The following is a 13,246-nucleotide window of genomic DNA, read 5'->3' on the forward strand; positions in this document are numbered from 1 at the left end:
AAACCTTCCTAAGTACAAAATAGTTCTTATAAGTCTAGTAAATTAAACTAATAAATATAATGGGCCTACATTCCCTTAGATTCAATAGCAAGCATTGCTTTGGTGAGATTTCAATGGGAAATGTTAAGTCTTCATCAGTGACTCCATTCCACGTTTGACCTGGGCTAGCAAGACTATCATAATCAATATGTTCAGTCATTCTAAATACATACATTCAGGAGTAGATTTCTTCATTACTCATATATGTTTTGGATGGTCTTAAACCCTTCTGTTATAACCTTTAGATAATGATAGCTAATACTTACAAAGCATTTTCTATTGCCAGATTCTGGCTTAAGCGTGTGTGTATGAATGTATGTATGTATATATGTATGTGTGTAGGTATGTATGTAGTGTGTGTGTGATGGGACTAGGGGTTTGAACTCAGGGATTGTGCACTGTTCTTTATCTTCTTTACTTAAGGCTAGCACTCTCATGTGAGCCACAGCTCTATTTTCAGCTTTTTGATGGTTCTTTGGAGCTAAGAGTCTCAGAGACAGCTGGGCACTGACGACTTACACCCATAATCCTAGCTGCTTAGGAGGCTGAGATCTGAGGATTGTGGGTAAAAACCAGCCCAGCAAGAAAGTCTATGAGACTCTTGTCTCCAATTAACTGCTAGAAAATGGAAGTGGTGCTGTAGTTCTATGTGATAGAGCACTATCTTTGAGTGAAATAGCTCAGGGACAGCACCTAGGCCCTGAGTTCAAGTCCAATGACCAGCAAATAAAACAAAAAAGGTCTGAGACTTTTCTTCTCAGTGACTTCTAATTGTGATCTTAGCCTCCTGAGTAATTAAGATTACAGGTGTGAGCTACTGGCACTTGGCTGCTTATTTTATTTTTTGCTTATTATACAAGTAATTTCTTGGCAATAACTTCATATAATTAATTCCTAATATATGATGTTACAAACTTTGAGGGTTTTGAGGTGAGCAGAATCCTCATATATAACTGGCATAAATGTCATGATGTGAGCTCTTTTAATTGCTTTTGTTATTTCTTCCTGTTTCTTGTCACAAAAACCTGTCATATGCCTTCCATAAATGAACCCAGTAAATGGAGAAATCAGCTGAGACAAAAGCTACACATTCTTCTAATAGACACATTTCCCACACAAGACACATTCTTTTGTCAGTTAAAGAGCTTGAACTCAGGGCCTGAATGCTGTTCCTGAACTTTTTCCACTCAAGGCTCTCTATCATTTTAGCCACACTGCCACTTCTGGTTTTCTTTCCTGCCTTGGCTGGCTTTGAACAATAATCCTCAGATCACTGAGTAACTAGGATTACAGGCATGAGCCACCAGGCCCAGCTAAGGCAGATTTCTTAAGACAGTCCTTATAAGGATTTTTGCCCCAAATGGGCAGGGCCTCACCACTGGCTTTCTGTTCATACCATGAACAACTTCTTTTCCATACTACTGTGTGAGCTTCATATCAGTGAGGCAGGCGGCAGCCCACACCCAATGTGTCCATTTCTTCTTATTGAGGTAATGTATAGAGGGGTTACAGTTACATTTGCTAGATAGTAGGTACATTACTTCTCACACATTCTTACGTTGTTGTCCCCATTTTCCTCCTCTACCCGCTTTAGTTATCTTAAGATAAGATCCTGTGCTTCTGCCTGGCTGGCCTGAACCGACATTTTTTTTTTGCCAGTCCTGGGTTTGAGCTCAGGGCCTGAGCCCTGTCCTTGGACTTCAGCACCACTTCTGGCTTTTTTCTATGTATGTGGTACTGAGGAATTGAACCCAGGTCTTTGTGCATGCTAGGTAAGCACGCTATCACTAGGCCCAACTCCTAGCCCCCTGAACCGACATTCTTATATCTATGTCTTCCTCATAGCTAGTATGACATGTGTATACCACCAATCCGGGTCTTACTCATCCCCTCTGCCCAGAATTAGACTTGAGCTTTGATTCTTCCGACCTCTGCCTCCCTTGAAGCTGGGATTACAGACTGTGGCATCAATGTTCAGTCCCTTACTACAAACTCGTACGGAACTGGTAATTGTTAGTACATACCAATTATCATTTTATATTATTGGGTTCACTCACACGTCCTCAGTAGGCTGTTTATTCTTTTTTTTTTTTCCTTTGTGACCCATGAGTCTTGAACTCTGGCCTGAGTGCTGTCCCTGAGCTCTTCAGCTCAAGGCTACCACCCTACCCTTGAGCCAAGCCCCACTTCCCATTTTCTAGAGGTTAACTGGAGATAAGAATCCCAAATGCGGGCCCGGGAGTTTGGCCTAGCGGTTAAAGTGCTTGACTAGCATGCACAAAGACCCGGGTTCAATTCCTCGGTATCCCACATGCACAACCAAGCCGGAAATGGCAGAGACGAGACACAACCAAACCGGAAAAGTGGCAGAGACAAGACTGCGACGGCGACAGAGAGCGAAAGAAGCGAGCTGAGCTGAAGTGAACAGAGCCCAACCGAGTGGTGGCCGGAGCGAGCGGGGCCGGAGCAAGCGGGGCCAGGACCAGGGCCGGGCCGGAGCGAGCGGGGCCAGAAGGAGAAAGGGGCCAAAAAAAAAAAAAAAAAAAGAATCCCAAATGCTTTTGTGCCCAGGCTGGCTTTGAACCTTGATCTTCAGATCTCAGCCTCCTGAGTAGTTAGGATTACAGGCGTGAACCACCGCTCCTGGCTCCCTGAGCTTCTTTTGCTCAAGGCTAGCACTCTACCACTTGAGCCATGGTACCAGTTCCTGCTTTTTCTGTTTATGTGGTACTAAGGAATGGAACCCAGGGTTTCATGTGTCTTAGGCAAGCACTCTACCAGTAAGCCACATTCCCAGCCTGGCTGTTAGTTCTAGTCTTTTATCTTTTCTTTTCTTTTTTGCTAGTCCTGGGGCTTGAACTCCAGGCCTGAGTATTGTTCTTGGGTTTTCTCAAGGCTAGAACTCTACCACTTGAGCCACAGCACCACTTCCAGCTTTTTTTTTTTTTTTTTTTTTTGCCGGTCCTGGGCTTGAGCTTAGGGCCTGAGTACTGTCCTTGGACTTTCTCAAAGCTAGAGCTCTACCACTTGAGCATTGGCACCATTTCCGGCTTTTTTCTATGTATGTGGTACCGAGGAATCGAACCCAGGTCTTTGTGCATTCCAGGCAAGCACTCTACCACTAGGCCAAACTCCAGCCTGACTTCCAGCTTTTTCAATGTATGTGGTACCAAGGCATTGAACCCGGGTCTTTGTGTATGCTAGCCAAGCACTCTACTGCTAGACCAGACTCCCAGCCCTGGCTGTTAGTTCTTAAGTGAATAGACTATGTCTTTCTCACTGATAAGCCCTCAGTAAATCATCCAGTGCCTTGGTGCAAAGTAGGTATACAATATGTATTCACTGAACGAATACTGAAAACTAGTTATTTAGTGTAAAATAGCAGAACTCTTTTGGAAGGAAATTTAGAAATTTCTTTTTTAAAAAGATGCAAGATTATTCTTTGGCTCTAGTTCTACTTGTAGGGTTGTAAATTAAACTGATGAGAAGATCACTAAAATGACTTTGGCACAGGATCACTCTCTGCAGCCTGACTTGACGTATCAACACATTAGAAATGATCTGAATGTTCCTCCTTAGGTCTCTCAGTTGTGAAAAGGAACATAGAAGATACACTGCTAGTCCGGCTTCCAGGACAGGTTGTTAAATGAAAAACAAAGATGTAGAGGACTGAACCAAGAGCCCGTATGGCTTGTATAACAATGACAGGAAGGGAATGTGTTAGTCAGTTTTTCATCACTGTGACAAAATGCCTGGGATACACAACTTAAAAAGAAAGAAGTGGCATTGTGGCTCAAGCGGTAGAGCGATAGCCTTGAGCTGAAGAGCTCAGGGACAGTACCTAGGCCCGGAGTTCAAGCCCCATGACTGACAAAAGAAAAAGAAAAGAAAGTGGGATTCATGGTTTCAACCCACAGTTGCTAGACTCCATTGTTGTGGGCCTGGTGAGGCAGAGAATCATGATGGGAAACACAGGGTAGAAAGAAGCTACTCTTCTCTTGGTGGCCTGGGAGAAGAGAGAGAAAAAGAGAGAGAGGAAGCAGGGGAGAGAGAGAGAAAAAGAAAAAGAGAGAGAAAGAGAAAGGCACTAGACTCCCAATATCCTTTTCAAGGACACCTCCTCCAGTGACCTAACTTCCTCCCACCAGCTCCTCTTTCCAGCACAGCATCTAACAGTACCCCCGGGGGTGGGGGGACTCAAGCCCTTTATGCATGAGCTTTTGGGAAATACTTGACAAAGGGGTATAAATATGTGTACAAGTTTATGTTTGCAAAACAGAGACAGTGGAAGGATAAACAAACAAGCAAAGAACAATAAAAATGATTACTTACAGGGGAAGGAGCAGGGTAGAGGTATAATGATGGGATGAACTTGTCTAGATACTTCCTTTTATGTGGTTTTGACTTTGGAATCATATAAATATTTAATGCCTTCCAAAATAACATTAAATCAAAAGCAAAGGAGGAAAAAAAATGCAGTCCCTGAAGTTTGAAAGCAATCTGAAATGAAAGACTTTAAATGTATATCAAGTTGGTGATACAACCACTTGGTGAAAATCATTGTTTTCGGTGCCTTTCTCTTATGGCGTATTGACTGTTCAGCCTTAAAGGTTTATTTTTATTTTTACTTTTTTTTTTTAAGAGAAGAGCTTCAAAGGCATCTCAGAGCTTCATTTGAAAGTCTTATTACGAGTCAAAAAAAACTACTGCCATTACTTTTGAAACTGTTTTTTAGAAATCACACGATAATGCAAATAACTAATTATGTTAATGCTAGAATCTAAGATCTTTCACGTTTGAGGAAGGAGCTAGGACAGGATCAAAGACATTGCCTAAGAACCCTGAGAATGTTATATAGGAGTTGCAAAGAGAAGCAGAAACTCACAATCCTCCAGTTTTTTCCTGTTCAGCAGGATGGCTTTGCATTGGGTGTGGTGGTACACCCTTGCCTGTAATCCCAGCTCTTGGGAGGTGGGAGGAAAGAGGATTAAGAGTTCAAGACCAGTTTGGACTACAGAGTGAGATTCAATCTCAAGAAAGAAAAAAAAAAAAACTAAACAAATACACCCAACAATTAAAAAGAGAAAAAAAAAATAGGTGTGAGGGTATAAGAAGGAACCCATGAAAGAAACCCAAATGGGGTATTAAGAAAAGTTCCTAGGACTTCATCTCAAGCCATGATTAGGCTTGGTGCATGCCTGTTAGCCCAGCTGTAGGAAAAGCACAATAGCTGACTGCAGATACCTGGAGAAGCACGAGTAGGAGAATCACAGTCCGGGAGGGCTAAGTATCTTTCCTGGGCTTGGCCCAGGGCCTCAGCACAGGGAAGGGTGTGGAACACCAGAGCCAGTAGGAAAGCCTTGGCTCCTGAGCTTCCTCACCCGAGGCTGGGATGGGGGGCCTGCAAGGCGCCTGCGCTCCCCTGCCCTGGGGCTGATGGGAAACTCCAGGAGGTGGGGGTGGGGGGGTGTGCAATCAGGCTGAAGCCAGTTCCATGTTTTTCCCTGACCTCTACCACACCTCTGCCTCTTCTTTGTTTTAGCTCCTCCCCATTCCTCCTCTCTCATTCTCCCGTTTTACCATCTATCTGCCTGCCTCAGTCTCCTCCCACACCCACCCCCTCTGACTCTTGTTATCTGGGTGTTTACCCTAAGCCCACTTCTGCCCTGGCCTGGGCCTCCCGCTGCCATCTCTAATCAGTTGCTCTCTTCTCTTCTCTGAATCCAAAGTCTATGACCTCAGCTCTTTCTTCTTTTCTATCCTTTCTTAAATCCAGTGCTACTGAGGCTGGACATGAGGGTCTGGAACATGCTAGGCAAGTGCTGTACTGCTGAGCTGTGGTTTGCTTGGTAGTCTAGGGCCTGACATTGTTATCTTCCTGCTTCCGCCCCTCAAGTGCTGGGATGACAGGTATGCGATATTGTGCCCAGCTGTGATCCAATGTTTCCTAATAACAGTGTTGTAAAACAGCTCCACAAGTGCACACTGCAGGGTTCCCCATTGAGACCTGCCCAGCCACCCACACTTGGTTGATGTGGACTGCTGAGGATTAATTTCTAGGTGCCGCCATACTGCTTATCTTAGGATGGACTCCCTGTACTCGTGAAGTCTAGCAGAGGCATTGAGAATGCTTCCCTTCCTTCTTTTCTGCTTTCTAAATTTGCTAAGCAAAGTGTATCTTGTTCAAACTTGGATTTTTTCCCCATTAGAGCTAACACTGCACTTTGTTTTGTCTTCTTATGCATGTGAACTGTTGGTGTTTTGTGGGTTTTTTGTATGAATTTCCTTTCTCATCTTGTTTATCTCTGTGTTGATCTTTATATATTGTAGGTCCTTTTGTTGAAGCACCAACACTCTTTACATATTGTAGAGCTTGCATTCGCAGTGTAGATTTTGTCACAGTTGAGTCCTATCCGTGTACAGGATGCAGGGGGTCTTCAGTTCCCATGGCCTACTCAGCACGTGTGAAGGATCTCTCTGAGCGTCTTGAGCCACATGAAAAGGGCGCACACATCCGTAGGGATGAGAGTTATAGCACTCCTCTGAAAATTGCAGCATGGGGAGGACATCACACGGCAGCTATCAGCAGAGACCCTCATCAGACAGTGAACGGCAGGATGGCTGGCCTCGGCCTGCAGCCAAGGTGGCCTGTGAGTGGCCCACAGAGGGTCTGCAGGGGATGGCCCACACCCCAGGAAGCTAGAGGAGGCTCTCCTCACTGCCCCAAAGAGCTAAGTTATCTCCTCCCGCAGCCCTGAAGTTGGGGTTCCCTCCTCCCAGATCCCTTCACCACTGGTGCGCTCTCTCTCTCTCTCTCTTCTCTATCTATCTTTCTCTCCCCCCTCCCTCCCTTCCTCCCCCACCGCAGCTACCCCATTTCCTTCCTTCGAGGGCACACAGCCTAGGTCTTACAAGTCCTTTTCAATCTGGAATTTAGGCACAAATTGTCTCCCAGCCTCCTTCAGAACCTTTCCTTTTGATTGTCAAGAGCAGTTTTTTTGGTTTTTTTCCTCACAGTAAAAGCAGTCTCTTCCAATCAAAGGCTTTGCTTTCAAACACCACAGTGTCTGATGTGGGCTTCAAGTAGATTACCTGGGAAGTTACAAAAACAATGACTTCGAACATTCACTGCTCCTCTCTCTTAATCTCCTCCCTCTGACTGCTCCCGTGGAGTGGTGTGTGAGCTCTGATAGACGTGAGGAAAGGAGGCAAAGGATAGCAAAATCACTAGTATTTCAAGATGTGTTCTTCTTGACACCTGTATGTGCAGGGCAGCTTTATTTTCCCAGGGTGTGATTTTGTCTTTTCACTGTGTTCATACTTCTCTCTTATTCAGAAATTACCTCTTTGTGTGTAATTGAATCTGGCTAGCTTTCCTGTTGTTCTTCTCATGTTTTTGTGGGGTTTGTTTTTCCTTTTCCCCACACTTAGATCTTTAATCAAAGGAACTTTGGTATGGCTGTCTAGTGTGAGGACTAATTTAAATTTTGTATTTTTCAAAGTGGAGTTTTCAAGCTGTGGCTCAAATGATAGAGCACTAGCCACTTATTTTAACACCATTTATTAGTTAGCTGTTCGATTTCTCATGGGATAGATAGATAGACAGACAGACAGAATGGTTGTTTGCGAAGGCATTTTTCTTTTTGGCTTAACAGTTTTTCATTTTTATGCATTTAGATTTTTTTCTCATATAGGAAATAGTAAAAGGAAGAACTTAGTATATACAGAGTTTTAGTTTGAAGCAGAGAATTGGTGGCTCACAACTGTAATCCTAGTTACTTAGAAGGCTGAGATCTGAGGATCATGGTTCAAAACCAACCCCGGTAGAAGAGTCTGTGAGACTCTTATTTCCATTTAAGGACCAAAAAGCCAGATGTGGAGCTGTGGCTCAAATGGTAGAACACTAGCCTTGAGCCAGGGGAAAAAGTCAAGTGAGAGCAAAAGTCTGAGTTCAAGTCCCAGCGCCAGCACAAAAAGAAAGAAACAAAAAGTTTTAGTTCAAGAAGCTGAGAAATTTCTGGGAAGGAAAGGTAGTAATGGTTATCCAATACTGCAAAAGGTGCTTAAATACTGAACTGTATACTGAAAAATGCTTTAAAGAATGAATATTGTACTGTGTACATTTTACAACCAAATATACAAGATCTTTGTCTTGGATATCCTGTTCTTGTGTATTTTCTCTTTCCAGATTAACTTGGGAATCCAGTTGTCAGATTCCATTAAAAATGCCTTTGATATTTTCGTTGGGATGACATCAAGTGTATAGATTTACTTTGGCAAGAATGAACATTTTTACAGTGCAGAGTCCTCCCATCCAGGAACACAGAGTCTTTTCCTTCCCCACGTCTCCTTCCATGACCTTTGGTAAAGCTGTGGATTTACTTTGTGTGCGTGTCCTGGGGCTTGAACTCAGGGCTTTGTGCTCTTAGCTTTTCTTTTTTCATTGTTTGTTCTTGTTTTTCCTTAAGGCTGGTGCTCTCACATTTGATCTACAGCTCCACTTGTGGCTTGTGGCTAATGTTCTGGAGATAAAAGTCTCACAAACTTTCCTGCCTGGACTGGCTTTGAACCATGGTGCTCAGATCTCAGCCACCTAAGTAGCTTGGATTACAGGTGTGAGCCACTAGCAAAAAGGATGAATTCTAATGGTGCATTTAATCATCTATTTGTCTTTCTCTTGCCTGGCTAAAACTTAGAGGCAGGGAAGGGACCCAGGGACCGTGTGGGTTGATTCATTTGCCTTCAGTGCCAGGGAAGCCCCTAGGGTTCAGGGAGGAATTTGAGAAAGGCGCTCTTTGAGAGCAGATATGTCTCCCATCCAAATCTAGTAAACTAGTCTGGGTTTGGGTCTCCATCCCCACCTGCCCCTGGACAGGTTCCCATGTTCAGCCAGCAGCCCACACAGCAGGTCTATCTCCATGTGCTGAGCAAGCTGGCACAGGGGCAGTGCCCAAGAGACGTATGGTCCAATCAGATGCTTAGTGGTGGGCCGGAGGGAATGCGAGAGCTTCACTTTTTTTTTTTTTTTGTGGGTCATAGGGCTTGAATTTGGCCTGAGCACTGTCCCTGAGCTATTGCCCTACTCCTGGGCCTGGGCCCTGTCCCTGAGCTCTTCAGCTCAAGGCTACCACCCTACCTTTGAGCCAAGCCCCACTTCCTGGTTTTCTAGAGGTTAATTGGTGATAAGAGTCTCAGGTCCTTTTGTGCCTGAGCTGGCTTTGAACCTTGATCCTCAGATCTCAGCCTCCTGAGAAGCTAGAATGACAGGCGTGAGCCACCGCGCCCCCGGCTGAGCTATTCTTTTTTTTTTTTTGCCAGTCCTGGGCCATGAACTCAGGGCCTGAGCACTGTCCTTGGGCTTTCTCAAGGCTAGAGCTCTACCACTTGAGCCACAGCACCACTTCTGGCTTTTTCTGTGTATGTGGTACCAAGGAATCGAACCCAGGGCTTCATGCTCTTGGCCCCTTCCTCTCTGTCTCTCTCTCTGTCTCTGTCTCTCTTCTCTCTTTCTTTCTTTTGCTCTTCCTTCCTTCCTTTCTTTTTCCCCCTCCTCCCCCACCCCTTTCTTTCTTCTGGTGCTGGTCCTGGGGCTTGAACTCAAGGCCTAGGTGCTGTCCCTGAGCTTTTGCACTCAAGGTTGATGCTCTACCACTTGAGCAAGAGCTCCACTTCTGGCTTTTTTGGTAGTCATTTGGAAATAAGAGTCTCACGGACTTACCTGCCTGGTTTGGCTTTGAACTACAATCCTCAGATCCTGAATAGCTAGGATTCTAGGCTTAAGCCACCAGGGCTCAGCTTTCACCTGTTTTAAGATAACTGCAGCTGGATCCCAGTGGCTCACGCCTGTAATCCTAGCTACTCAGGAGGCTGAGATCTGAGGACTGTGGTGCAAAGCCAGCCCTGGCAAGAAAGTATAAGAGATACTTATCTTCAAATAACCACCAAAGAGGTGCTGTGGCTCAAAGTGATAGAGTGCTAGCCTTGGGAAAAAAAGCTCAGGGACAATGACTAGACCCCCAGTTCAAGTCCACAGTCGACAGAACCGTGGTGGAGCATCTCTCTGAACACAAGACAGACCTGGCTGGTGAGGGCCCAGGGAAGTGGCGGTGAAAGGCACGAGAGAGGCTGTCTGAAGAGGAGACCCAAGGATGAAGCGGAAAGCCGCCTTGTGAAGAGCAGAAGAGGGCCAAGGGATGAACATGCAAACCCCTGACGCTGGCTGGAGTCGGCTGGTGTCTTTGGAGTGGCTTCTTTAGAGAACTGCCATTTCGATGTCCTTCGGAATTTTTTGCAAACTGTCCTCTGTGAGCTTGAAGCTCAAACACCTGAGGCATGTCTGCGGCTTTTCTGTTCTTCTGCCTCTGACATGTGGAGGTGGAAGGGAGAGTCATCCCTTGAGACAGGCGGGAATCTCAGCTCTACTGGGTGTGCTGTCTGTGGACCTGCCTACCCTCTCAGTCTAATTCCCCTTTGGTAAAACAGAAATAGCAACTGGGAGTTTAGCAGGGCACAGTAGTGCATGCCTGTAATCCCAGTACTCTGGAGGCTGAGACAGGAGGATTAAGAGTTCAAAGCCAAAGCCAGGTGGCTCATGCCTGTAATCCTGTTTACTCAAGAGGCTCAGATCTTAAGGTTGTGATATGAAGCCAGCCTTTGCAGGAAACTCTGAAACTTAATCTCTACTTAACCACCAAAAAGTTGGAAGTGAAGTATGGCTCAAGTTCTAGAGTTCCAACCTTGAATGATAAAGGGAACAGTGCCAAGGACAGTGCCAAATACAGGCGCGCGCGTGCGCACGCACGCACGCACGCACGCACGCGCGCACACACACACACACACACACACACACACAATTCAAGGCTATCCTGGGCTACATAGTGGGACTTAACCTCAAGAAACCAAAGCAAAGCAAAGCAAAACAAAACAAAACAAACAAGCAAAAGAAGAGCAACCTTGAGTCATTAGAAGACTCTCCTCTCAGTATGAAAGGTAAGCTGGGTGCGGGTGGTTTACACCTGCAATCCTAGCAACTCAGGAAGAAAGTCTGTGGGACTTTCATCAAATAAGCACAAAAGAAGCCAGAAGCGGAGTTGTGGCTCAAGTGGTAGAACACTGGTCTTGAGCTCAGGGACAGCACCCAGGCCCTGAGTTCAAGCCCTAGGAACAGAAATAAATAAATAGATAAATAAATATGAACTTTGCTTGGTGGTAGAGCGCTTGCCTCATTCTCAAGATGTAAACAAAGCCACAAAACAGTGTTGAACTCAAGCAGTATGGGAATTTGAGTCTTTAGGGAACCTCTGACCCTTCTTGCAGTCAGACCTTCCTTTCCCAGCCTCCCTCACTCCACAGCCAATTTTCCAGGGGGCAGGCAGTTACTGAGCCTGGAAGCCCAGTATCCAAGGCCTCTGGCTCTTCCCCAACTCTCAGTCTTCTAGGTGTACTCACATCCCATCTTCTAACACCTCCCCATTCCAGATCATTCCCTGGCTGATACCCTGCCTTCTGGGTTCCACTGTCTATTCCAGTGCTGTTGTTTGGGTAAGGATGAGCTTCCTGTCTTCTACTGGCCTTGGCTCAGGCCAGGTCACCTCACCTCAGGCTCAAGCCAGCCATACTCTGGCTTCTCCAGAGCTGGCACAAAAGTCATGGAAGCCCTGGACACAGGGCTGACCCCTCCCCAGGTCTTTGAGCATCTGTTGTATAAATCCATCAGTGAACCTCGGACTAAAACTCCAGGTGGCTGTCAGGAGAGCACAGATGGCGCCACACCTCTGCCTCCAAACGTCCCACGTGCTCTCAGAAATGTTGTCTTCTGCTTTTATATTTAAATAACAGGCTGAAAATAAAGTCCTTGAATCACACCGTCTGTCCTTGATGACACTGTAGGTGCTGTTCTATTGTATTCTGACACCCAGTGCTGCTGGAAAGTCAGAGGCCAGCTTGCTATTTGGTCCTTGTTTGTGACTTCTTTCTTTGTGGCGCCCACCCAAAGGATTCTTTCTCCACTTTAAAACCAAATCACTTTTTTCTTTTTGCTTGGACTCAGGGCCTGGGTGCTGTTCCTGTACTTCTTTTTTTTTTTTTTTTTTGCCAGTCCTGGGCTTGAGCTCAGGGCCTGAGCACTGTCCTTGTGTCCTTGGACTTTCTCAAGGCTAGAGCTCTACCACTTGAGCCTCAGCACCACTTCCGGCTTTTTTCTATGTATGTGGTACCGAGGAATCGAACCTGGGTCTTCATGCATGCTAGGCAAGCACTTTAACCACTAGGTCAAACTCCCGGCCCTGTTCCTGTACTTCTTGTGCTCAAGGCTAGCACTCTACCACTTGCGCCACAGTGCCACCTCTGGCTTTTTCTGAGTAGTTTATCTCAAGGACAGCTGGGTGCTAGTGGCTCACACCTGTAATCCTAGCTACTCAGAAAGCTGAGATCTGAGGATTGTGATTCAAAGTTAACCCCGGCAGAAAAGTCCCTGTGAGACTCTTATCTCTAATTAATCTCTCAAAAATTGGAAGTGGGGAGGGAGTGGGGGAGGGAACGTGGGAGGAAAATGAGGGAGGGGTAATAATGTTCGACCAGAAATGTACTCATTGCTTTACTTACTTGCATAATTGTAGTCCCTCGGTACAACATCCTTGCAATCAAATGAAGTTAAATTTTTAAAAAGATCGAAAGTAGCTCTGGGGCGCAAAGCGCTGGGGCACTCGCTTTGTGCAAAAGGGCTCAGGGACAGTGCCCTGAGTTCAAGCGCCACAACTGACCCCCCCCCCAAAAAAAAAAAAAAAAAGAAATAGAGTCTCATGGCTTTTTCTGCCCAGGTTGGCTTTGAACTTCAATCCTTCGATCTCAGCTTCCTGCATAACTAGGTTTACAGGTATGATCCACCAGTGCCTGGCTCAAATCCCATTTTATTATTAGATTCTTCTAGTGCCCCATCCTTTTTGTCCTGGGTCTAATCCACTTTCCAGTCTTTTCTTTCTTTTTTTTTCAGTTGTTTTTACTTATTTATTTTGCCAGTCCTGGGCTTGAACTCAGGGCCTGAGCATCGTTCTCGGGACTTCTCAAGGTTAGTGCTCTACCGCTTGAGCCACAGTATCACTTCCGGCTTTTTCTATGTATGTGATACCGAGTAGTCGAACCTGGGTCTTTGTGCATACTAGGCAAGCACTCCACCACTAGGCCAAACTCCCAGCCTAAACTATTTTCT

The 13,246-nt window shown here is 45.6% G+C and overlaps 1 protein-coding gene across 1 annotated transcript in view; it reads left to right on the top strand.

Annotated features, from left to right (window-relative positions):
* Positions 1-6,595: 6,595 nt before the first annotated feature.
* The window catches only part of Spocd1 (SPOC domain containing 1), a 41,875-nt gene continuing 35,224 nt past the window's right edge, over positions 6,596-13,246 (top strand). Inside the window, exon 1 of the mRNA XM_090334004.1 lies at positions 6,596-6,689. Within this exon, the coding sequence (XP_090190130.1) occupies positions 6,596-6,689 (94 nt within the window). The remainder of the gene's footprint in view (positions 6,690-13,246) is intronic.

This window comes from Megascapheus bottae, chromosome 6 (assembly GCF_031878675.1).
Source record: "Megascapheus bottae isolate mThoBot1 chromosome 6, mThoBot2.hap1, whole genome shotgun sequence".
NCBI lineage: Eukaryota > Metazoa > Chordata > Mammalia > Rodentia > Geomyidae > Megascapheus > Megascapheus bottae.